Below are 26,476 nucleotides of genomic sequence, written 5' to 3' on the forward strand. Positions count from 1 at the left end.
ACAAACATTAGAAACATCAATGCCTAGACACAATTAGAAAGGGGATTTATTTTTCCCATCCAAATTGCTTAATAGAAGTGCCTGCTGCTCAAACTCTGACAACACTGCATAGATGATGTTGCTATCTGTTTGGCTTTGTTTTCCCCTAGATAATTAAAGATCACATTGCAAATGCCTTTCTACAGCATTTACTAGTATACACTACAACTTACTTTGCTCTTAGCATTTTTGTTGAGCCACCCTTAAAAACAAAAAAATTATTTCCCCTACTACTACTGGATATCATGCAAACCCCAGCTTCAATCAAGTAAATACCTATTCCAGACCATTTTAGGCTACACTCAGATAACACAGGCTGCACTGAAGGGTTAAAATTTTGTAGAGCAAAAATAAAATTATGCAGTACTTTACCTTTTCTAAAGTATATTTCAAATGCTAATAAATGTGTTTCTATGTCATCTCCAATAAGATTCTTAAGTGGTATAAGGAACTTAATGGCTTCTTCTAGTGGATTTTCTACCTGTTTTAAAAAAAACATGGTGAAATTTAAAGCTTGAAATAAATGTCAAATAAAAACACCAAGGATAGTTTCTGTTATTCAGAGTATTTAAATAGTTAGAGGCCAAAAGGTGAACTGTAGATAGCTTTCTGAATTAAACTGAACCACAATATTTTTATTTGAACAGCAAGATTTAAAAGTGTTTACTCATGATTTCATGTTGACAAAGACAGTATCTTTGCTAACGCTGGCACTTCTTATGTAATGTACTTAGTGTTGTAATTTAGCATTTAGGAAACAATTAAATACAACCACCTTAGACAACAAGCTTAAACTTCTGAAGTTACTGTGATAAAGGAAATAGTTCGTTGTGCTTGGAGAAATACTGTCTCGTGTCTTCAAACTCTGTGAACTGCAATCACATTTCTGTTAGTTTTTCTCTATTCACTGTAAGAAAAAGTTCTTCAGGCAAGAACCATCTTTTTGTTCAGTATCCCTTTTAACGAAGGATGGCCTACTGTTCAAAAAACCAAAATTTAAATAAAGTAACAATATTATTAATATAGAACTTTGATTTATTAAAGGAAAAATATTACTTTTCTTTAGTGTAAATAGAGATAGACTACAAAAAGGTATCTTTGTATGCAAAAATAATTTTATAAAAAATGCTGGGTTCTTTCAGGAGAACCTGACAGTAATCCCATATTATAGGCTTTTTATGATAATTACATAATTTAACACGAAAGATCGTGCTAACCCTTTCCAGTTTTTCAGGAATGAGCTCTTCCCTGGGTCCACTAGTTTCTTCCTCCTCTTCATCTCGCTTTTTCTTTTGGTTCTTTTGTTGTCGCTCTCTTTCTGCATGTTTTCTTTCTTCTTCAAGCTTTGCTTTCTTCTGTGCTCTTCGTTGCTTGCTAAGCATTTTCTTCAATTCTTTGGCTGAGAGATTTTCTACAGATTAAGGTAACGAACAGATAACTTACATTAACAGAGTATTTAATTAAAAACCTTGTTTCTCTCAAACACCACTCAGATATGCCACTACGCTCCTGCCCCATATTAAAATGGCATACTTTTAAAGCAATTTCCATAAATATCAGCACTTACCAGACTATCATCACTGTATAGTCCAACATTACTACCAGATGACTATTTACAGCATAACACAACACTTGATCTTGCATATTTTCTCTTACATAGTTGTTATAGAAACCTCAACTACTTGAAAGGTTAACTACGTAAAGTCGTATCTATGACAGGTTTTACCTTAGAAAAAGGACAATGGTTTTCAAGGCTAAGACTAAGCTCCCATAGTGACTGTAGCCCAACTTCCTTCTAATGCTAACTAGAAACACAGACAAATTTACACTCCATCTTAAAACAAGCTTGTTACCTTTCATTAAAGTGTCTGAACAACATACAGCCGTGATAATTGCATTAATTTTCTGCAAATGCCATGGGATAGCTAAATGGATGCAAGCAAAAACTGATATTGTTTGGGGTGAGGAAAAGTAAAATATTCTGGTAGTATTAGCAGGACCATTATATGAATCTTCAAGCTGCTTGCTGTGTCCAGATTTTTAGATTGGACTAGCATTTAGATAAACCAAGGTTTAACAGTTGCACGCAAAGCAGAACACACAAACATGGCTTCCTACAGGTTCCCATAGAAGTGAGGAGCCTTCAGCCTTTCCATTCACTCTTTTTTTCCTTCCCTGCTGTCCCACTGACTCGACCAGTTTAGCCAGAATACTGTAGTTTCCACTCTGTTTACTGTGGTGTTTCACCAAGAACAGGATTTGTGCTAATAATGTGGCAAGGAACAGAAAAATGGGCTACCAAGGGACTAACATGTTTTTCTGTGGCTATGGCACCATGACTTTTCCACTGGGGTCAGCCACCATCCTAAGACAGGGAAGCAAGGAAAAGCAAGCGTTCTTTTTACCCCATTCATACAGTGCTGTCTTCCCCTGGGGATGAGCCTACTGAATTCCAAAGCACAGCAGACAAATGAAATAACATGACTTCTTAGACTCTTCCCCACCTTAATTTCTATAACATATTGCTATTAAGATCCTCTGTCACACAGCAATCTTACATTATATACAGAAACAAATTAAAATGGGAGAGAAAAAAGACGCACGTTGAACTGTCCTGTGAAATGTGCCTCTTTTTATATGTACTTCATTATACATAGGCAGATATGGAAAAACATTCATCTCTGAATGAAAGATGAGACTGTATTGGCAATATTAAGTGGCATTTTTGGTTTAGTTTAACTTTTTCCCCCCATGTCAAATATTCTTCCCTTTGCAAAGAGCTAGACATTAATTTCACCCCTTTAGTCAACAGCCACTGCAGTGCTGAGAGTAGCTGCAATTCCACAAATGGAGAAGCAACTATTTATCTTAAAGGAAAAAACCTTTAACTCATTTGCAATGAATCCTCAGATTTCCAAACCACACCCCACTGATTTCCTAAGAAAGTCGGCTTTCCATTTAACATTAGTTTTAAATGTACTAATTTTGCTAATACACACTTATCCATGTATTCTTTTGTCCTGAAGCTATGTGAAAAATGGTAAAATGTAATGCAGTGTTAACTAGTATTACTATGTAATAATTAATAGATCAAAATTAAATTCTTACAATTCAGGCTGCCTTCCTACAAAATCTATCCATTGTTTCATAATTCATCTGTTAATGACATTTATCTTTTGTTTAGATGGATAAATGGCTGAATTGAATTTGATTTTTCCTCTTAATATTCTGAAATGCCACTCCTCCCCAAGTACTCCAACTATAGCTAGGTTCATTCATGTACTAGTTTTACAATATGATGAGAAGAGAACAGAGCAAGAAAGCTGTAGCATGTTATCTATGATCTCTTTTCAGTTATCAAATCATGACAGAAAAGAGGAAAAACTTGTAAAAGCTTATAAATATGAGTTGCAACATACATGTGTCCTACACATGAGCCTCCATTATGGTCTAGATACCTGAATTCACTTCTTGTTCTTTGTTTTCATTGGTGAGAGGATTATCATGGAGCTTCAAGTAGATTTCAATTGCTGATCGAGCAGCCTTGAAGTAGAAGGCATGTTTCCTGAGCACATCTTCTAATCTCAAAAGGTCTACATAGGCACGAAGAGTCATCTTTCTCATGCAGTATGTGTGGAAGTCAAATTGATCATCTGTTATCTCAAAAAAATGCTTCAAGAAAAAAAGAAAAACGACACAACTCTTACACGTTTCCCTTGCTTAGTCTATTTTTTCATTAGATTGAAGTAAATTAAATTAAAACTGATATCATTTACAGGCAATATTTAACAGGCATAGAAATATCCTCATAATACTGACTGTCCAAGAGAACCTGTCAGCAGAGAAAAAACCCACCCAGAAAAATAATCATTTTGTTAACAAGAACTATAATGTGATTGTTCGAAGACTTAGGCACTTTTTAAAAGCTAACTGAAATCTGATTGTTCCCATTAGAAAAACAATTGGCAAATGACAGTATAAAGTTAATGTACAAATAGTTGTATAGTTAGGAGACATGGTATTTTATATTGAATCCTTTTCACTTCAAATAATCGTTTTTCACATAATAGCTAGGGATGACATCTTATCTATTACAGTAAATCATCAAGTATTAACCTGTTTTTAAAAATCATTATACTAGAAACTTTACATGCAACGAAAATAATGCTGATTACATCAGCAAATACCTTTATTAGTGTGAAAAGTATTGGGAAAGAAATGGATGGTGTTTGCACCTACTTACCCTTTCTACTTCATGGCATTTTTTCAAGGCATCACCATACTTTCCTAGCCTTTGATAAGCTGTGGCACATTCAGTCTGGAACCACATACACTGCATCTCATTTAGGTTTTCCATAGCAGAAGTTCCTTCCTGAAATAAGTGTCATTAGCACTTTTTGCTATTCTAAATTACCAGCTGCTTCTTTCAACTATGGCTAGTTTCAGGCCATTAGTAGGAAACAATCAATCCTTCAACTACTGGAGTACACACTGTTAGAAGTATGGCAATAAGAAATTACTTCTGGACAACTACCTTTAAACAACACTTTTTTCCAGTATTTACTGGGTCTATATAGCTGGCATACTACATCCAGCTCTGGGGCCCCCAGCACAAGAAGGACATGGGCCTGTCAGAGCAGGTCCAGAGGAGGGTCATGGAAAAAATGAGAGGGTTGGAACACCTCTCCTGTGAGGAAAGGCTGAGAGAGTTGGGGTTGTTCAGCTTGGAGAAGAGAAGGCTCCAAGGAGACCTTATTGCAGCCTTCCAATATATAGATGGGGCTTACAGGAAAGACAAAGACTTTTCACCAGGGCCTGTAGTAACAGGACAAGGGACAATGGTTTTAAACTGAAAGAGGGTAGGTTTAGATTAGATATAAGGAAGAAATTCTTTACTGTGAGGATGGTGAGACACTGGCACAGGTTGCCCCGAGAAGTTGTGGATGCCCCATTATTGGGAGTGTTCAAGGTCAGGTTGGACAGGTCTTTGAGCAACCTGGTCTAGTGACAGATGTCCCGGCCCATGGCAGGAGGGTTGGATTAGATGATGTTTAAAAAGGTTGCTTCCAATCCAAACCATTCTATGATTCTATATAGTTATTTACCACTAAGCATAAGAGCATTATATTAGTGTCCATTTTTAAGATAAGATACTTTTTTTATTTTGGTCAAAAGTTACATAAATGAAAAATAAACTGCCAGAAGCAAACAAAACCTCTCTTCATTAAAACAATACACTTACCCTTGTGAATTTAGAGCACATCTCCTCTGCATCCTTTACCATATTTGCTCGCAGCATGTATTTAGCACATTTAGAATTGATAAATCTGTCTGCAGTATCCAAAGACTGTGCTTCATCCATCCATTTGGCAGCTTCCTTGAGATTACCTACATGCTGTTAGGGAGAAATTAAACAGTTAATTTTCAGTATAAGCCTGCTATTGACCAACTCCCAAAATCTATAGTTACTGGTATTTCTCCCTCAAATAACAACATGCAGTATTATTGTTCGCTCGCCCCTGCCCCCAGAATTTTTCAGAATGACAATTTGCTGTAAGTTGTGATTTGCTTTGCAAAACCTGAAGAAAGGGGTTTTCATTTTCTTTCTGACAGAACACTGCCCAAAAAGAAACCCGCATGAAAACCTATGCCCATAACCACTGTTAACTGCAACAGTACCCACACATTCATACCAGTTTGATGGGTTATTTGTTTGTTGTTGTTTTTTTTAAACTAGGTACTCTACATATCCAAATTCACTTTTTACCTTGTAAATTTTTGCTTTTAAATAGAATAGTTCTATTAATGTTGGAGTGCTTGCAATTGCAGCATTAATGTAATCCAAGGCCAAAGAACACTGGCCAAGTTTGTCAAAGTGCTGTGCCAGGAAATATCGAACCCAAAGCAGTGTCGTTGGGGGCTCTTTCTCTCCATTTTCTGCAACAAAATGGAAGAATTACAGTAACCAATAAGGTTGAATTTGAAAATTCATTTGAAAAACAAACACAAAAACCAAAGCTTGGCAAATTCAGCAAATATTTCCTGTAATGCATTCATTTACTAGACGGTATTACAACTATTTTTTACAGAAACTATCAGCACTTCAACAGTTCTTGATAACTGCCATAAACAGTATTAGTAATTACAGTGTAATTAATGCAAGACCATAGAAACTTACCACATGTACTAAAAAGGTCACAAGTTTTCAAAGAGGCTTCATAACCAGTAACCAGTTCTTGGATTGTAGAAACCTTCATGTAGAAAAAAAATCAATTTGAAGTTATGCTTTATTATCATGTTTACATAAATTAACACACTGAAAAAATACTTGGGCAAAATTAGAGAAACTATACTAAAATAATTAATTAATTTGGAAAATATTGGATGTATCCTCATATAGTTTACTTCACCTTTCACAAGCTAGCTATGATCATCCATTTTAACTGGTGATACGGCAGGGAAACAGGTGTAATATCTGGCAACTTACAGCAGAAACTTATCAAGTACATTTGATTAGTATCATCATTAAGTTGTATTTTGGAAATTTTATTTATTTATGCTATTAGTTTTTAAGTGTCCAAACTGAGCCAACTGAAGAAAGGTGCTTTGGAAAAGACTGTGCATGAATTTTCCATAACAATGAAGATATAGAAGATACTACTGTGGTTTTTTGGCAGGCTATTGAAATGTACTATTGAAGCGTTTAGGTTTTTTTTGTTAAAAAGTTATTGTTGCCTAGCACATGGGCTGCATCTTTTAATGTAAAAATATATAAATTGATTGATTTAAGGCGAATACTTTCTGAAATCAGACCTTGTCAACAATATTGTTGTTCATTCCAAAGTTCAAGACTGAAATTCACCCATACAGTTTTGAACTGACACTATAGGAGTTTGACATTTACAATACATACGAATGTTAGTATCTGTGCATTTCATGACAACAAACTATTCCAATACCAGGTCCATGGCTTACAAGTGCCACATAGTATTTCTAAAAGCATTTTATGAAATGCTCAACCTGTTTTGTAGCTACATTCTAAACATGCCTGCCATATCCAGCAAGTAACCAGACTCTTAAGGAAACAAGAACAATACTGAAGAAAGAAATAGTTATGATCTATGTCTATATACTCAAAACACAGAAGGGACTTAAAAAGTAAGATCTGACTGTAAGCATAGCAGGATAATGGCTACATTCACCAATTAGGTGAAACCTATAGATGGTAAAAACCTAAAATTTCAATGGTTAGAAGATGATTCTACATTAGAAGAAGTTGGTTGCAAGAGTAGAATAAAAAATGTCATGGAGAGACATCAAAATTTAAAAAAGCAAGATCTGACAAAGCACACATCCAGTTCAAGATACACTTTGGGAGAGGAGGGGAAGGGAATAAACCTTGTTCTAGAAGATCAAAGCATACAGTTTGAAGGATACTACTTTATTTAACCTAATTCAGCACAATAGGTACGAAATGCCAAACATTCTGTTTCAAAGAGAGCAGAAGGTGACACACCCAAGTCATGTACAGCCAGTGTAAATGTCTCAAAAGTGTAATAAAATACATAACACATTCTGGAAAGCTCTGGACAAATCTCAAAAAATGGTTTCTGGTAGCAAAATCTCATCAAATATAATAAAATGTTGCTAGACTTCAAATAACTACAAAGTGATAAAGGAATGTAAAGAAGTCACAACTAAATGGACAAAGGCAAATAAATGCATTGAGCTCTTCTCTGGCTTCAGACATCTATTTACTAAAAGAAACCTTCAACAACCTCAGAAAGTCTTTGAAGATTTTCTTCTCTAAAATGAGTTTAAATGCGGAAGTAACCATCTGCTTCAGGTAGCAGGCTTGCAGTGTATATGCGCAACAGAGTAAGTGTTAATTTCCTTGCTGCTTTTCACTGCAACTTCAAAGTATTCCCAAAGTATTCTAACCTGGCTGTCAGTAAACTCAAATTCCTTTGAGACCAGCCATCTTTGCTACACTGCAAGTGAACTGTGTGTAAAGGGGGAAAGACCCTCTTATTTCTTTAAAAACACACCCTGCCACCACCAAACACTACATACAATTTTTTTTCCACTACTGCACACTTGGAGTATGGCCTCACCGCTGGACAAAGACCATGCTACCACCAAAAAGAATGGTGCCATCATCTCCGAGCCACACGTGCCAGTCCTTCCTTTGGATCAGTGCTACTGGCTGCACGCAGGGTTACAAGTGATTTACTCCCTGCTCCACCTCGGCATACAGGTGCCCAATTACTAGTTCCATCATCAGGGGGAGCTAGCAGTGGACAGAACTGGGGCAGTAAGAAAGCCTATCCAAGCAGGAGGATCTTCAATCACCTTACAGCAACAATGAAATCAAACCCTCTGATCCTGAGGTGATGGAGAATACCAAACCGTACCATGTTTTAGAAGATATTAAGTTCTTCCAAATTGAGAACTCTACAGTGGTTTTGGCTTCTACAGTCCAAGAAACTACACTGGAATTGTCATTCTGAAAACTACTCTGAACAATACATTTGGAAACAAGTACTCAGTGAAAGCAACAGCTACAAAAATAATGCAAATCAGGTAGTTAGGTTATCGCAGACATTCTTGATGAAAATGACAGTACCTTTTTTCTCATGACTACTGAGAATCTTTTTCCTCCCTTTTTATGCTTATGCTTCAGTCTCTTGCTAGTAATTTAGGAAAAAAATTCCAGGTTCATGTGCTGCTTCAGGGAACAAATGATCTGGAAATAGGAACCCTAATTTCTTTGTCCATATTTACTGCAAATTTTGTAGTAAATCCAAGAGACAGATTTTACTACCACCTATTATCTGTATTCTAGAGTCACCACTGCCATCTTAAAGGCAGTAATATTCTACTATTTCTAAACGCTACAGCATTCTTCATAAAGATCATTTCACAATTTGTAAAAATCAGGCTGAGTTATCTGGAAATACCATGATACTGAACATGAATTAATTTCAAATAGTATTATTCTAGAGAAAAGTTTCAGTTATTCCCTTGCCATGGATCTGACAAAGCTTTAAGTATTACGAAAGTATAACTGAAGTCATCAACAAATCTCAGGTTTTACTACGACAAAAACAGAGCAAATTCCAGAACTAGGGCCACCAGTTTCAGAAGCCTCTTAACTAATCAAAATTCAAATCTCAAACTTTTCCATAGGTCACTACCTACAACCTCAATTTCTTTATGAAAGAACAATGAGCTAGGAAGCATGAATCCAAGTAGGGGGGAAACGGGCTTTAGCCTTCCCCATTAGCACAGACAAGTGACATACTCGTTTTCTCTCCTATACCTTATGTAAAAATGAAAATTGCACATGCTTGCAAACCAGTATAGATTCTTGTCAAGTGTAATAATCTTGAAAGTTAAGAAAGCATCTTCCACACTCTGTACTACTTGAAGCAAAGACTCCACAAAGGCCATAATGGTATTTTTTTCTATTCCTGTGCAGTTTATTTCCATTGGAAAGGATGGTTTCATAAGTAAACTTGGAGTAAATGCCTTAAAATGAGTATTTGAGGAATACAAACTGAGACTGGAATAAATATCATGCAGATACATCTTAATTTCTTTTTAAACTGTAAGCAACAGGAACACAATTAACTTGAACCCCAATTCTGAATTACTTCTTCCTGTGAGCATTAGTTTTTACTTATCTGATTATACTGAGAAATATTTTGTGTTCTCTTTTGTAAGGACAGCTTAAGGGAAAGTTTTTGTTTTCCAGGTAAATGGCTGATGGCTAGAATTCCTTTATCATCACTTGTAGTTATTACTGTGGCACCTATGGGCTAGTCATTAAATGGAAATCTGTGCTGCATGCCATGCCATATACCAAGTGATTCCTGCCACAGAGATTTTTCTTTAGACAAAGAGAAAAAAAGGACTATGAAGGTAAGAACAATAATATGGGGATCCAAAATGGGATGTTAAGGCTACAGTAGCCTAAATCCTAGTTGGATTTTTTTTCTCTACTCCATGTAGGAGGTAAGTTGAATGGAATGACAAAGGAATAAAAGTAAAGAGAAAAGCAATACGGAAAGGCTTTTAGGAAAAACACGTAAACAAAGGTGAGGTGAAATAAGTAACAGAAGATGAAATCAACAACCCACTAGCACAAAGCAGGGATGCCAATTTTTCAAGTAAAAGGTTCATAGTCTCTGGCTCATTATTATGTAAGTTAAATTCGTAAATTGATTGTATATCATATTATTAAAGCAGTTGGGCAAAACATTTTGTAATAGACTTGTTTCAATGACAACCTTCAAAACACTAATGCTGTATTTCCTTCTTCAATGGAACGACTGCAAGAAAAAAGAACTGAATTATCAAACACCAATCATATAGAAATATTGTAATGTACTATGAAGTGGTCAGACAAGCTGTGTCAACAGCCTTTTTTTTTAAAGTATTCAGCTTGTTAATTTATCAGGCACAATCACTAAAGTATTTTTTTTTTTAGTTGCTGCCATTATAAATCAGGAAGAAGTTACCAGCACTTCCAGTGCACAAACAGGTTAAAAACTACTGTAGGCAGTTTCAGAAGCAATCCATATATTTAACATTTGGCACAGGTTTGAGTCCCTGCCTTTTGAATTCCTGAGAACATGTTTAGTATTATCTGCACTGTTCTCAAAGGCAAACAATCAAAAGGGAAAGTTTGAATATTGGTACTGAGATATAAAGTTTCAAGATGCATCTATAAAGCTGCCCAAACAAGAAAATATGCTACTGACCTGTATAGATACAGATAGATGCAACGGTCATCTTAAGTTAACTTAAGAAAATTTAGTTATGCATTAATGGAGAAGAATCTTCAGGCAAATCCCAGAAATACTTTAGAAAGATGTGCTCTAGTATGTGCTTTTATAAAAAGATTTAACTGTTACAAAATTCATACATATTTACACTACTAAGACACAGGCAAGGGGTACATTATCTTGCCTTAAACGCCATCATCAATGAAAAGGATGCAAAACAGTGGGGAAGAGCGAAAGGACAGCAGACAGGAACAAGATCACACATTACTTAGCACAGATATGTGCAGAGTGACATTTAAATCACTAAAATGGCCCATCATCACGATGCATCAAATGGATCACTTCTGGGAATTACCACACAGTTAGGAGACTGACACTTTAGAAAACCACTTTGACTGTTTCCTTATGGAATGCCTAATAATCATACATACCAGAAGCTAAGTATTTGCATGTTGGGGGTTTTCTTTTTCAAGAGAACTGAAACTTTTGAAAGACTAGAATTCACAGTTCTATACTGCATCCAGAATAATTTTAATTATTCAGTTACTTTAATGAGAGTAACAACTCCTCCAAGCAGCTGCAGAGTCCACTGCAACCCATTCCAAAACAGTAACTGCTATCTTTAAGAGGATGCTGCTGTCTCAGAAAACAGTCCAACTTCACCTCAATGTCAAATCTACAAGCTCAGTGTCAAATCTACAAGCTTCAGTGTCTCAAGTTGTACCTTGTTTTTCAAACAGAATTAAATGGATACTACAAGTTTGAGACTGCCACGACAGAGCTGGAGACTTTTCCATGTGAGAACACTGTCTAATCCCTTTCATAACCTTCCACAAAGAGCAAGAGGAAGAAGATTAGCCAACAGTTCTGCAGCTTCCAGTAGATGACCCAGTGAGGCCTCTCAAGAAACTTCTGGGTATTTACTTCTCAGTAATTACAGCAGATAAGTATATAAAAAAATAGAAATTTCACAAGAATCTCACCTACTCAGATTCATCTGTCTCAGAAAGCTCTTGAATTAAACTGTAAGAGAAGGATGACATAGAAGGATCATTCTATATTCAAAAGCCATCTAGTATCAGTACTTAGGATGGAAAAAAAACAAGCAGCTGAAAGTGTGGGTGCTTGTTATTCCCCATCTACACAAGCACAGGCTCACACAAACACACACCTCTCCTTTGAGACACCCAATCCTGAAGCAGTACATAAAACCTTCAGTTGCAGAAAAAGGTTTTTAACATCCAGGAATCAGAACTGCCTTGGTATTACTGAGTAGGTATCTTCCAAATAGTTAACAGCCTGAAAGTTCAACCACTAACTGTATTTTGGCACAAGTATCAGAGATATCCTATACAGGCATTCCCTTAATTTCAGAGGCAGCTGTTACAAGGAGCATTACCTTTCTGAACTTCAGTTTGCAGACAATTTTTAAGACAACTGTAGCCCTTCCTGAGGGGTGGATAGGTTGCTGCCAAACTTTTCTCTCTCCTTCAAAGGGAGTAATTTCACAGAAACATCTTCTCTTATATTGATAAAGCACATCTACTGTTCTAGCAAAAAGACATCTACTGCAGAAGGGCCTGAAAAAGAGAGGGAAAACAGCAGGTAGAAGGGGATACCCTTCATGAACTTGCTCATCTTCCACCAGATGAAGGTGTTCTGTGCTGGAAATAAAATGTTTCTTAAGACACATGTTCTCAATTCTAGAATCTGACAATTTGGCTCAGATGTCAGGCAGCTGCATTTTCTTATAATTCAAAGTGTAAACATGAGTGGTCTTTACCACTGGGAAGCTTGATTTCTCAGCTAGTTCTGAAGATCTAAAGTGGGAGAAGGACTGCAAAAAACAACCTGCAAAGGCAATATTTCTGCATGTTGCATTTTCACTTAAGGTGACAGGATACATACAGGAGAGAGAAGAGCATGTGTTCTTGCCCTTCAAAGAAAGGTTATGCTATCTGTCCTTGAAACTTGGAATTAAAAACCTTTCTTCTTAAATCGAGAATTCTTCATAGTAGTTTATTTCCTGAAGAAAACTTCTTTCTTGCAGGTAATGTGCATGGTGCTGACAACAGTGGCCCTGCAGGTCACAGAAACTGATCCTGAAGCACCACATGATTTGCCAGCAACAAATCAAACGTCTCTGAATCGATGAGTACTTATTAAAAAACCAATTCCTAAAGACGCAAAAATTCCACTTTAATAGCAGAAAAGCACGTCTCAAAGCTGAATAAGTCACAGAATGATAGGGGTTGGAAGGGACCTCTGGAGATCATCTGGTCCAAGCCCCCCGCCAGAGCAGGTTCACCTAGAGCAGATTGCACAGGAATGCATCCAGGCAAGTTTTGAATGTCTCCAGAGAAGGAGACTCCACAACCTCTCTGGGCAGCCTCTTCCAGTGCTCTGCCACCCTCAAAGGAAAGAAGTTCCTCCTCATGTTTAGATGGAACTTCCTATGACCAAGTTTGTGCCTGTTACCTCTTGTCATGTCACTGGGCACCACTGAAAAAAGACTGGCCCCATCCTCCTGGCACCCAACCCTTAAGTATTTATAAGCATTGATACGATCCCCCCCCCACTCAGTCCTCTCTTCTCCAGACTAAAAAGACCCAAGTCCCTCAGCCTTTCCTCATAACAAAGATGCTCCAGTCCCCTAATCATCTTTGTAGCCCTTTGCTGTACCCTCTCCAGCAGTTCCTTGTCCTTCAAATCAAACCATTTGTTTTCATCTCAAAGTACAATTTAATTTTGCCAGTATTTCACATCACCAGTATTGTAAGCAGTGGTATTTGAAAAAAGCTGTCTGGTTTCCTGAGTAAGAAAAGTATTCTTTATTCAGGAGAAAGGCATGGAGTTTACTTTGTGATACCACTTTTCCAGCACAGCAGAAGAGGCATCCACAAGACTTGGTAAGAATCCTTATGTCTGTGCGAGAAACTGAGAAATAGTTCAACAGTACAAAATATCTAGAAACCATCTGCAAATTGTTTTGCTACAGAGTACCTAAAGGATATTGTTGTGCAACTCCAGAAGAGCCATAATCATCTAGAAAAGATAGGATACCTAAAGACTGAATGACAAACAAAGCCCTTCAACAGCAGCCGTGGCAAAGGGTTTTCCTTGGGCCAGAAGAAAACCATGTTGACATAAACAGATAAAGTCCTTGTGGTCAAATTCTTAGGAATATCTTTCAAAAGACAGAAAGAAGTATCCGGTACATACCCTGAAGCAATACTCTAAATGCCTCATGGGAAATGGAGAAGCAACAATAAAAACAGTCCGTAAGAGTACTACGTCAATACTTGAAGTCTTCACTACGATGAGATGTTATCTAAGAGAGAGATAAGAAGGTGCTCACAATGTGCAGAAGTGGAATCAATGGACCCTGAAAAATATTTATTAACTTAGTACCAAATAAGACAGAAAAAAACAGAAAGCAGTTGCTGGCTCGGAGTTCTGGAGAAGGCCTTTGATGACATTTTGAACAGGGCTCGCAGCTGGTCTATGGCACACAGTAACAGTACTAAACCACCCCTTTCTTGACTTGTCTTCGTTATCAGTCCGTTCCTGAGACTAACGAAGACAAGCAGCATCTTCATCTATAGGGAAGAGGCGATTGGCATGAATTGAGATGTGCTTTTTATTGAGGCAGCAAAAAAAAAGAGCATGCCAAACACACGAGCCAGCTGGCACACTTGCACTGCACAACAGGTCTGAGTTCAGCCTCTTCCAGTGTACCCACACAGGAATATGTATATGGGCAGCCACCTAAAGTTCCATTTCCTATGGCTTACTATAAATTTAACTAAAAGAATATCTAAGATCACAACATTTATAAGCTTACACTTTTCACAGAAGAACCAAAAACCTCTTCAGCAAGGCTAACGCTGGTTGATCTTGTGGGTTTTTTTTAAAGCAATGTTCCTCCATTATTTAAAAAATGTCCCATCTAGCTGCTTTGAAACGTAAGATATTAACACTCAGATTTATCAATATCAAAAAGAAAAGGTGTAGGGCATGCAAATGACTGAATATTTCCATTTTTTACTCAAGGAAGCTACACACTAACTTACTTGCAACAACTGCCTTAGTCTTAGTTTCTGCTCCACAACTTGCTGTATAGCTTATACAGATTTACGTGACCCAATGAGGGATGAACCACAGAACAAGCCCATAGAGACTATTCAAATAAACTACTCCAATTGTGAAAGGCTATTTAGCCTCATATGGAGAACTTCCATTGCTTACATTTTAGTATATGGCTAACATCTGAATGCAATAAAAATCACAACCCATTAAAAATTATTTCACCACCTCATGCAATGAAAGCAGAAATAGAAAAACACGACAAGCAGCCTTCCACTTAACACAAGACTCCTTAAATTGCTTAGATATTTGACATATACATATGCCAAGTTTGTTTCTGTAAGAAGCTTTACTATTTTGTGTAACACCCAATGAAAGTGTTGTTTTGAAACTAACAGCAGTTCAGATGTAGGTACATCTCTATTCTTAAATTTATTCAACTGAGCCATCAGTACTCATTCCTACTTCCCTAAGAAAAGCACTGTTAAATGTGTGCATATGGTCATGCATACAGAGGGCAAGACAAAAATCTGTCACTTGCAGTAAAATACACATCTATAGGGAAGTTCCATAAATGAGTCAACTGCCAAAAAAAACAGTGCGTTTTCATTCAGATCTAGTGATCTAGTGTGCTAAGCAGCTGCACAGAATCTTGCACCCCCTTTCAGAGGAAACCTAAGTATTCTACAGTCAACTTCAAGCACCTGTAAAAACACCTTTCCAGTCAGCTTGCAACTGGCCACCTTGACCCAGCTAGTAGCAAAGTAAATGATCAAAATTTTCTATAAAGCTAATCCTATGTCACTAACTTCAGCATTTCTCAGTATGTGGTGGCTAAGCAGACATAGTTCTCAAGGTTTCACCAAGAGCTACCAGCTTATAAGGACTGGCTAGCCACAAAGCATTAACTCCACAGTACCGTATTTAAAACAAAACAGAATAAAAAGCAAAAACTAACCCACCCCACAACCCTGGAAAGTTTTACATTTTCTTTGTTCCCTGACCATCTGAGAAACCAGTTACATGTTTTGTAAGCAGTAGAGAAAGTAGCCTTATATTAGCTTTGTTTCTTTAGAGCTGATCTACACTCTAAGGAAGTTCACAGATTTTGGTTTATTATATATTTTCATAGAAAGAATGAGATACAAGAGCTTTATTAGCTTTTAGATTTTTCTTTACACTTAGTTCCTTACAACTAAACACCTCCATTAATTACTTGTAATCACTTTCAAATGTGAAATACATCCAATGCAGTGTCACACACATTCAGAATTTAAAATTTGCTAAAAATCAAGCATAGCTAGAGCTCCTTTTTACCCTGAATTAGGTTTGGAGATGTGCCTTATGATACATATCACTGCTAGTAAACTGCATGTCTTCCTGAACAGTACAGCTGCACTGCAGTAAGTTTGTCTGTAATCTATATGCACTTGACTATGTACACCACCAAATCCTACTCTGATATAGCATCTCAAGATAATGTTAACTTGCTGTGTAAGTGAAGATTACTATTGCTGTGCATTGCTGCTAGCACTTGTAACAGCTACTCCTGAAACAAGAACAAGTGATACTTTTTTCTAGTGTCAATACCACCGATGAACACACAGGCAATTGGAAATACTGAACTCCAGAAGAAAAAGCTTCCTCCATTTATCTAAATGAGTTTAGTTTGTATTTGTCACTCAAAAAGTGACTTGTAACATGGTATTTTGTACACTTGCCCAGCTGAAACAGCGTTATTTCTTTTTTAGGGCATGCTATGTACAAGCATAATGAACTGTAAAGTTCATAGTACAAATAGCATTTGATAAACATTGCATTTTTTTGTAATTTTGACTGAACCATACAACATTTCGAGTCATATTTTACTGCATTGAGTTTTTGTCTCAAACATCTGCACTGGAAACATTTTTTGTCCTATATGTAACAGGCTTTGCACTTCCAAGTTATTCTTAGCAGAGAGAACTCTCAAGCTAGGGGAAAGCTGCTCGGTATGCCAGCTTTGCAGAGAGCAGGCTACTCAAGCAGAAAGGCAAATGAGTCACAAGAACATTCTTCATTAAAGAATTTACTGCTGCTTTGGAAAGATCTAGCACATGTACATTTACACATCAAAATTACAACTGCACAAGCTCCTTTCGAGCTGTGCAACAGTATTAGAAGTACAAGATTGGTCTCATGTTAAGCAAAACAAACTTTAAGTAGGATGACTCTAAATACAAGAGCCAGCCATTAATTTTGAGCGCTCCAAATCTAACAAGTTGAATATCAAAACAACTCCCAAAAAGCAGTACTGCTTGAATATCTTTATAAACAAACTGTAGAGGAAAAATGTAGGGTTCAGCCAGACTTGGAAATAACGTCTTAGCTTTGAGATTGCTGGGAACTGTCAGAATTGCTTAAATCTTTTCCGTAAGATATAGCATCCTTCCATTCAGAAAATAAAGAGCATGACTAGAGTAATTAAATATTTTTTCAAACCCAACTACACATCTAACTACATTATCAATATAATACAAAGTTTAACTTCCCTCAAAAGCTGAAGGAAACTTCAGTATTGGCTACAGGTGCAACAAATACACTGCCTACAATAAAGCTACAGAACACTTCAAAGTACGAACATTCATGTTCAGCTGTATCATAAATATTAACTAATTTGACTATGGTATTCATATCAGATTTCTACATAGGCTATCTTTCTTGGAAGTGAAAGCTAACACAGATTAGCAGTTTACAAAACTGCCAATGAGAAGTTACACAACTTAGAAATCTTTTGTGCAGGAACCTAGAGTTCAGTAGCACAGCAACACCACAGTCAGAACAGACGTACTGTCCCAGGAAAACTCTCCCACAGTGGTCAAGCTGTAAAATGTACAACACGAAATTAAAATAAAAACCTAGGAACTGCATAAAAGACTACTAAAAGCTTAATTTGAAAGTTTCTTTTCTGATTTTATGCTTCCAAACACTGATCTTTCACTGCATTTTCAAAATAAGCTGCAGCAATTTAACATGCCAGTCTACTACTGAAGTCTGCATATAATTTAGAGAAGCCTACTCATTTATCTGCTATTTCCAATTACACAAAGAGAGACCTCTAGAAAAAGCACACTGCATAAATGTGTTAAACATCTTTCATCCAGGAATTAGCCCAAAAGGATAAACACACTATAAATGGTTATTTTTCCCCAGACATACTGTTACAGACATGATGGAGCCTTATGAAACAGAAACTTACAGTTAGATAGTCACAAATCAAAGTTGTACTAGGAGAGCACTTCATATGGAGGACTGAGGATCTGAAGTTGACCCTTTTTTTTAAATTCACTCCACCCCAAATTAATCTGCACTTAATAGTGAACTGTAAATATCTGATCAGTTAAAACAACTAACACTTTCTTGATATAAGTGTAGTACAGAAGAAAAACAATACTAAAATTCAGAGCTGACTGGCTAGCTCAGACTTACTGTTCTAACAGCAGTCACGTGTCTGAATTACACTAAAGACAACAGGTTGTAAGGTACAAATCAAGGAGCCGCTCTAAAGCAACAGAAATACAGATACCAAGCAAGTATTTTGTTACACATTTTTTCCTGAAGAGCGCTTGCCTCATTTAACATACACCAGAAAGTGAATGAAGTGTGAAAGAAATAGGATAATGTTCTATGAAAGTACTGACACACACAAAACACATTTTTGCTTTCGTTTTCATATTGCCTTGAAACATGCAGAACCAGATTTGCCAACATGCTGAGCATTCCACATCAATGGAGGTCAGTGAATGCTTCTGAAGATAAACATCCCTGAAACTAACTCCTGGCCTATATGATCACTGCCTGCAGAATTTGGCCTTGACATCTTACTGCCTGTTTTAAATGTGTGGAGTATGGATAATACTTCCCCTCTTTATTGTACTGTGTCAAGACTGATAACTTGTGAGATGTGACACAGACCACAGCATAGAAGAAAACCGCCAAAGAAAAAATTTGCATTATACCACAGTATGTGAACACATTCAGAAAAATAGTATTCTTCATTTTAGAGCACTTGACTTTACAGTTTTACTACTACTCCTAGTGATACAGTCATAAAACTGTTGACACAATAAGTTAAAACTTTCAGTACAAACTTGTACTGCTGTTAAGACACTTACAAGAATACAAATTCAGAGCAAACCAATGCTCTAAGGTGTCACTGTGGTCATCACACAACTGATTTCATGAGCAAATGTTTTTTTGGAAGCTTTTGGACAAGTTTGGGGACTGAACAAAAAAGCAAATAATTTCATGTGAGCAGAGACGTTAAGAGCATTTCTTGTGGGTCTTCAGATGGGTATTTGGAGCAGTTATTCCCAATGTAGAGCATTCAGACTAAAAAAGCTCTCTTGATCAAGTAGTTCATAAGTCAGCTGCTACACCTGTCAGCTCTCGGCTTACATGTTACCTCAGGGACCCAAATAATCAGCCAACATGTTTTACACTACCCATTCTCATTACAGAGTGGAAGCATCCTATCCTGGCAGTACCTACAATGACGTTTCATCCTTCTCCTTCCTCCACTTTTTTTAAAGTGTCCTTACTCCTCCTTAAGATATGGTTATATAGCAGAAATGCTATCTCTTGCTATGAATGTACCAGTTGTTAACCAGATCCTGAGCAAGTCCACTTACCATATTCCCCCTCCTGAAATTTTAACTCGGAGATACTACTTTTTAAAACTTGAACTGACAGAGTGAGTATGAACAAAAGGCTGTCCTTTGCTGATCTTACAGAGTTATTTCTTCTTGAAATGTAGAGAGATTCCTAGTGGAACTAATGTTTTTCACTTCCTTATGTAATCAACCAATAGTTCACAGAAGGAATCTAACTACAAAAAAAACAGTTGCAACTTGCTTTAAATTCCTTTAGCTTTCCACATCAAGGAGGGAAAATGCCTTCTTTTCCTGAAAGGGTTAAAGAAAGATCTTCACTGGAGACAGCCTACCTTCCTGTGTAGACAGTCTTACACCTTTTTTTTGAGACTGTTGTTTCTGATGTTTCTTCCAGCCAGACATTTTCTCTCATCCAGTATTTCCTCACAGTCTCCATGTTTTTAGTTACTCAGAAAAAGGGCACATGTGCACTAATGTCGAGCTTCAATGGAATCAACCAACGCACCTGCAACACAATCGACGCAAACCTTGATGTTGACTAATTTAAGATCTTCACTCTTTGGACTTTTATCTCATGAATATAGAGACCAGCATGTATGGGATACCAAAGAGTACTTCTGAATATCGCTCAAGTACAAGAAGAACTTTTCTGGGGGAAGTGGAGGTAGCATTTCAAAAGCCCTCTCTTGTGAGGAACAGTAACAAGTAAGGCTGTTCACAGTTATTTCTAATACACCTGGACAGCAGCTTACTGAATGAGAAAATTTCTATATCCCATGCAATTGCTTGTACTTCAGGTTATTAGCTTCCAGCAGAAGCATTCTGCCAAGAGCCACAGGTACATTCACCCTAAACAGTAACTTTGCATGAACAACAAAACTCTTAATAATGCTGTGGCACTCCTAAACACAAGTTTTTGCTTCTTGAATATGCCAAAAAGACTACAGTTTCTTCCCAACAGACTATGTATTGTACCAGCTGTGTTAATTTCATTCAAGTACAAAGATATCAACATGAAAAATTTAGTTTAAATATCCAAGTATATTTGCTATTTAGAATCTAGAAGAACCCCCCCAAAAAAATGGATATCAGCAAAGCAACCATTCTCATTGAGTTTTTTGTAATGCTAAACCTTTAATTTAAAAAGCTTGCTATATAGCATGGCAGCTTATTGAATTTTTTTAATAATCACAAACTTCAGAATCTCAAGCACTAAGCAAAGAATAAAAACTATAAAACCCACTTGTAACATAGAAGAGGAAGATCCCAGCAGTCTCCTATACCAGAGAAAAGGATTAAGACACCTGTATCAAAGTATCTCACGTACACACAGGCTGTATTGTGTTGAGACATTTTCCTTATAAATGCTCCATGTCTTATCATGTAAATAAAACATATATACAGTCACATTTCAAAACCTTTCATTCACATGGCAGTGACTTTAAGTGGTTATTCCAAAAGGCTCCACAAATCAAAATTAAACTTTTCATACTCTTTTAGAAGTATCAACCCGAAGTAAAAAATTCCACTATATTCACATTTTTTAAAGCCTTGTTTTGTTTAGACAATATTTCAAAAGTTCTAGAGGAAAGCAGGACACCTTGTTAGTAAAAAACCCCAAATCACAAATCTACAATTTTCCTTATGTAGGATGAAGCTGCCCTTTTATTATAGCCTCCCCTGCTATCCTCCCACATATCTCACTTGCTTAGAATTAACTCATTTTAGTAAGTCACCTACAATTCTTACTACTTAGTCCACGGTTAAAAGTAACAAAGACAACAAATTCACTTTAAAATTCAAGTTACCTCCACATTATGCTTATAAATTAATGATGGATTAGTTCAGTATTTTACGTCAAGATCAAGAAAATCAAGTGAGTAAATCCCCAAAGGCAGTACGGGAAGCACATGTTTTAAATAATGTTCTTCAGTAAAAGAAACTACTTCTCCCAGAAATAACTACAGTTCTTCAAAAGACACTATCAACATTGGCCCCACTACACACAAGCACCTCTCTCATAGCATTTGAATTCTTTCTAAATGATGTGGGTGGATTTTTCAAATGAGGACAGCTAGTGTTTTTTATTTTCACATGTTCAATCCAACCCTCTTTTAGAGATTGCCACTACGGAAATGGTTTGTTGAGCAGCTGCACTTTTAGCTAAATAGCACAACATATTAAAAACCAAAAAATAGTACTAATTTAAAGCTGTACAGATTCAGAAACTGGTATTCAAACACCTGTACTGTTTCTTCAGCAAGTGGCAACTGAAGGACAAGGGTGGAATGGACAATTGGGAATGTTAATCACTCCGTCCATAAGTCAGGGCCCTTCAATAACCCATTCTGAATTGCATGACACACACACTTATGAATCAGTTCCCTGAGCAGCAGCATCTGCTTGAGTCCCACAAATTCTGTGCCTGTTATTCTCACCTTCAACACACAGAGAATACAAAGATCATAAACTTTTCTGGCACAGAAATTATATAAATTAAAACTCCAAGATGAAGTCAACAGATCATGAAACCTGTGTTATCACCTCTCATAGAGCAGGCTATTTTAGGGTAAAAGGCCCTTTTCTCTTTAAATGTATGCCATTGCAGTTGTCACTGTAGAGTACAGGAAAGCAACAGGTACTTGGGATAGTGAGTTTAAGTTATCATTCATTAAAAACTGATCTCCAAAATACAGCACCTCATTTAAAGCCTAGCATATCACATTTATCAAGCATTGAAGACAACAGCTCCACTGATCACCTGTCAACAGTTGCGCATTAACATAGGAAGTCATGAGTAGTAGCACAGCACACAGACCCCACTGCAGTGCCACACCAATAGTCCCTGCTGTATAACATTACGAACATCAGCAGGTTTGCTGGAACAAACTGTCTCCATCAGCAGGCAACTACTCAAGGTGAACATGAGTTATCTGACCTGAGAAATAATCTGGATGCAGTTATGACTTTAATAGAATTTTATCAGTACCTCTTCTTCCACTCTTCCTTCACCAACTAGATGAGGGCAAGCTCAACCTCAGTGAATATCTACATCAACAGCTTGGCCAAGTGACTGCTGATTTCTAGTAAGTTGGAAGTATTCTTCACACAGCTCTCTCTCTTTACTTGAGACTAAGAGTAGTGATCACTGACAAAACACCAAATGCACAACTATTACATTTGCACCGTAGAACATCGCAGAAATATGGCATCCCTCTGTATGTGCCACTGAGAGCTCCAAAATCAAGAATAATGGATGGAGGACTGTACTGAAACAATTATTATATCCCTTCATATCTATAGATAGCATCCTCAGCCTAACCTCATTTTACTCTTGAATAAACAACCTGCTCTTTTGGCAAGTGCCTACCCTGAAGCAGCCATTATAAATGCTTCCCTTGACATGTGGTGAACCATGCATGTAGTTACATTTAACCTAGTACTCAGGCAAGTCTGCAGTTGTGTTTTGAAGTTAATCCATTTCTAAAAGGCAGATTCTGAGACAATTCCCTTTCTGAATGGTCTGAGAAGGGAAAAGTAAGAAATTCTAGGAATTTATTAGGAGGGCTATGCTGGCAAACATAAAAATTACAACTAAAGATTCCAATCACAGTATCTGGATTAGGGATCTCGGTGCTTCTGCATATAGGCACTCACGTGTATAGGCACATCTGTCTTTATTGTGCTTTTCTGCACTGTTTGCTATAGGATCTTAGTGTTCCCAGACTTGCATAAATTGCACTTGTTCCAGTACTGAAGTACCAGTTGCAGACCAGCTTGCTAGCTAGCAAGTCAATGGCTGCAAGCTGATCCTAGACTTGAAGGTGAAACCCAGTAAGATACTATCACAGAATCATTAGGGTTGGAAGAGACATCTACAGACCGCCTAGTCCAACCCCCCTTTACAGAACAAGGTCAGCTGAAGCAGGTTACTCCTGACCATGTCCAGTCACATTTTGACTGTCTCCAAGGATGACTCCACTACCTTTCTGAACAATCTGTTCTCATGTTTAACAATGCCCATGATGGAAGTGTCTTCTCTTTTGCTCTAATATTCTCTTATATTTTAAATTGTGCACATAATACCTTGGTCTGTTCACTGGGCACCAATGACAGGCAGCTGGCTGTCTTTTTTCACTCTTGCCTTCAGACAGGTATACATGTAAGAACCCACCCAACTTTCTCCAGGCTCAACAACCCTACCTCTCAGCCTCTCCTCATGCCAGACACTCCAGACCCATTGGTGGCTCATGTTCAGTTAGCTGTCTACCAGAACCCCCAGGTCCTTTTCTGCAAAGCCATTTTCCAGCTGGTCAGTCCCCAGCCTATACTAGAACATGAAGTTATTCCTCCTAAGGTGCAGGATTTCCCTTTGTTAAACTTCCTTTCTTCAGCCCATTTCTTCAGCCCATCAAGATCTCTGAATGACAGCACAATCCTCTTGTGCATCAGCCACTCCTCCCAGTTTTGCATCATCTGTGAGGTTGTTGAGGAGTACACTCTGCCCCATCAACCAAGTCATTAACGAAGACATTACATACTACAGGCCCCAGTGCTAACCACCTGGGGACAGTAACTGGACTTCATGCTGCTTATCACAACACTGAACCTGGCAGTTCAGCCAGTTTTCAGTCCACCTTTCTGTGTAGTCAGTTGTACTTAAAGTTTGCCTGTATTACAGGAGACAGTGTCAAAAGCCTTGTTAAAGTCAAGATAAACAGTATCAGCCACTTTCCCCTTGTCCACTGGAGGTAGTCATTTTGTCATAGAAGGCTATCAAGTTAGCCAGGCATGATTTCCCTTTCATTAATCCATCCTACCTACTCCCAGCCACACTTTGTCCTTGATGTGTTTGGTAACAGTTTCCAGGATTATTTGCTTCATCAGCTTCACAAGGATTGAAATTAAGCTGACTGGCCCACAGCTCCTCAGATCCTCCTTTTTGTACTTCTTGAAAACAGAAGTGACAGTTGCTTTCCTCCAGTCCTCAAGAAACTCCACCCATCATGATGACCCTTCAAAGATTGAGTGGCAGTGCAGTGACACTGTCCAGCTCCCTCAGCAGTTGTGGATGCATCCCATCAGATCCAATGGGCATATGCACATCCAATCTGTTTAAAAGTTCTGTAACCTGATCCTCCTCTACTGAGATATATGTATTTAAGAAAGCAATTAAAGTGACACCCATAGGCCCAAAAAAATAAAATAAAAGTCACAGAAGTGGTGTACGTTCTCTATTGCCTTGGTATACTGAACTTGCTATTTTTATCAGCAACTCGCAGAAGGCGTTAAGATTTACCACAAGTGTTGAGCTTGAAATGAGAATCTCATTCAGAAAGATGATTAAAAGCATTATCATGAAAGGTGCTCTGAATTTCTCTGGATTCTGCCTCATGAAAAGGTTTGTGGGTTTTTTAGCACAACAGTGAAAGTTATCAGTTGTCAGTGACTTCATTGACATCTTCTGCTTTTGCTCGATATATAACAGGAATCCAGTCTTGGACACATAAGAGAACAGACAGAAATATCATCAAGACAGCACTAAGGGCACCAACTAGGCATTAGTTGAGCAATCCACTGCCATTTGTTGCACACAGTCAATTACAGAATATATGCAGATGCCTTACTTCAAGTTTCCTTCTGATCTAAGGAGTGTCCTATCAGAGTGAATGATACCTAGAAGACCAGAATAAAAAGTATCACCATATCCAATGTTTGTCTTGGTCCTAGTGGATGCAGGAAGATGCAGGTTGAGAAGGAAAAAACCTACTAAGTACCTGCTTGGGACATGTCTTCCTCCCAGGAAGACAAGGCATCTGCTGTATCTGCCTAATAAAAGCACAGATTCAATGCATGAAGGGTCCAGCTTAAACTGCGGATTTAGTGTTATTACCACCATGATGGTGTTTAGCACAGAGTACCTTCCCTTCCTACGTAACTCTTCCCCCAGAATTATTCTATTTGGATAATTTCTGTCACAAAATGAAGTTAACATTGGGGGAAAAAGTCCCAAGAAACAAACATGGAACGAACTTAAGAGTTTTGCAGAGCAGTAGGACATTCACAGGGTTCCCTCTTGGTGTCTTGAACAATAGCCAGAACCAAGCGTGTTTCAAGAGGAATCGTACAAACAGGCACAGGCTGGTATTTGAGAAGGCGACTGACCTCCTAGCCAAGGCACATGTGTTTACTGTGGAATCTTGTAACACTTTGATATTCTAAAAGCTATTTTAAAATATCAGACATTCTTGAAGAAAAGAACCAGAAGTTGCTAGCATTTGTTCTAATACATGAAACAACATTCAACAAATTATAGAAACACTTCAGGTCTATACACGTATTTTCCCATCTTAGTTTCTCCCTTCAATTTAGCAGCCATACATTAATGTAGATGACTAATTAAAATTTGATTAATTAAAACTTGTTCTGAAGACTGAATTTTCTATTTTTGACAGAAAACAGCAAATTATTTCTGAAAAACAGATAGCAACCACCTAAAAAACACACCACAAAACCATCAAGAGTATTCTTTTTATCCGTACTTTAGTAAAATCTGCTTCGATACACACTAATGAAATTGTTATCAACTCAATCCAACACACACAGCTATAGTAACAATTTATGCAGGAAAATGGGTAAACCTAATTTTCTGAAAAGATTACTTTTTTTGCATTTTGCTTGTTAGTGCTTTGCTACATGTAAAGCTATTTCCCAGCACTTGTTCCATATGAGAAGAGTTCCTAAGTGGTATTTAAGAGTCTGCTAGCTGTTTCAGCAACCCAGAAGTTAGCTAATTGACACACCAAGTCAAACACACCGCCCTTACAAGACACTACAAGATCAGCTGAAAACATAAATATTGAGCTCAGAAAGCAGGTCTGTTCCTTTACAGTAGTAACCTGTATAGGA

The 26,476-nt window shown here is 37.4% G+C and overlaps 1 protein-coding gene across 1 annotated transcript in view; it reads right to left on the minus strand.

Moving 5' to 3' along the window:
• The window catches only part of NAA16 (N-alpha-acetyltransferase 16, NatA auxiliary subunit), a 59,200-nt gene that overhangs the window by 4,840 nt on the left and 27,884 nt on the right, over positions 1-26,476 (minus strand). Inside the window, exons 9-15 of the mRNA XM_009812694.2 lie at positions 6,218-6,290; positions 5,807-5,976; positions 5,282-5,434; positions 4,283-4,411; positions 3,498-3,711; positions 1,257-1,450; positions 412-520 (exon numbers count right to left, since the gene is read on the minus strand). Of these exons, the coding sequence (XP_009810996.2) occupies positions 412-520; positions 1,257-1,450; positions 3,498-3,711; positions 4,283-4,411; positions 5,282-5,434; positions 5,807-5,976; positions 6,218-6,290 (1,042 nt within the window). The remainder of the gene's footprint in view (positions 1-411; positions 521-1,256; positions 1,451-3,497; positions 3,712-4,282; positions 4,412-5,281; positions 5,435-5,806; positions 5,977-6,217; positions 6,291-26,476) is intronic.

This window comes from Gavia stellata, chromosome 1 (assembly GCF_030936135.1).
Source record: "Gavia stellata isolate bGavSte3 chromosome 1, bGavSte3.hap2, whole genome shotgun sequence".
Classification (NCBI taxonomy): Eukaryota; Metazoa; Chordata; class Aves; order Gaviiformes; family Gaviidae; genus Gavia; species Gavia stellata.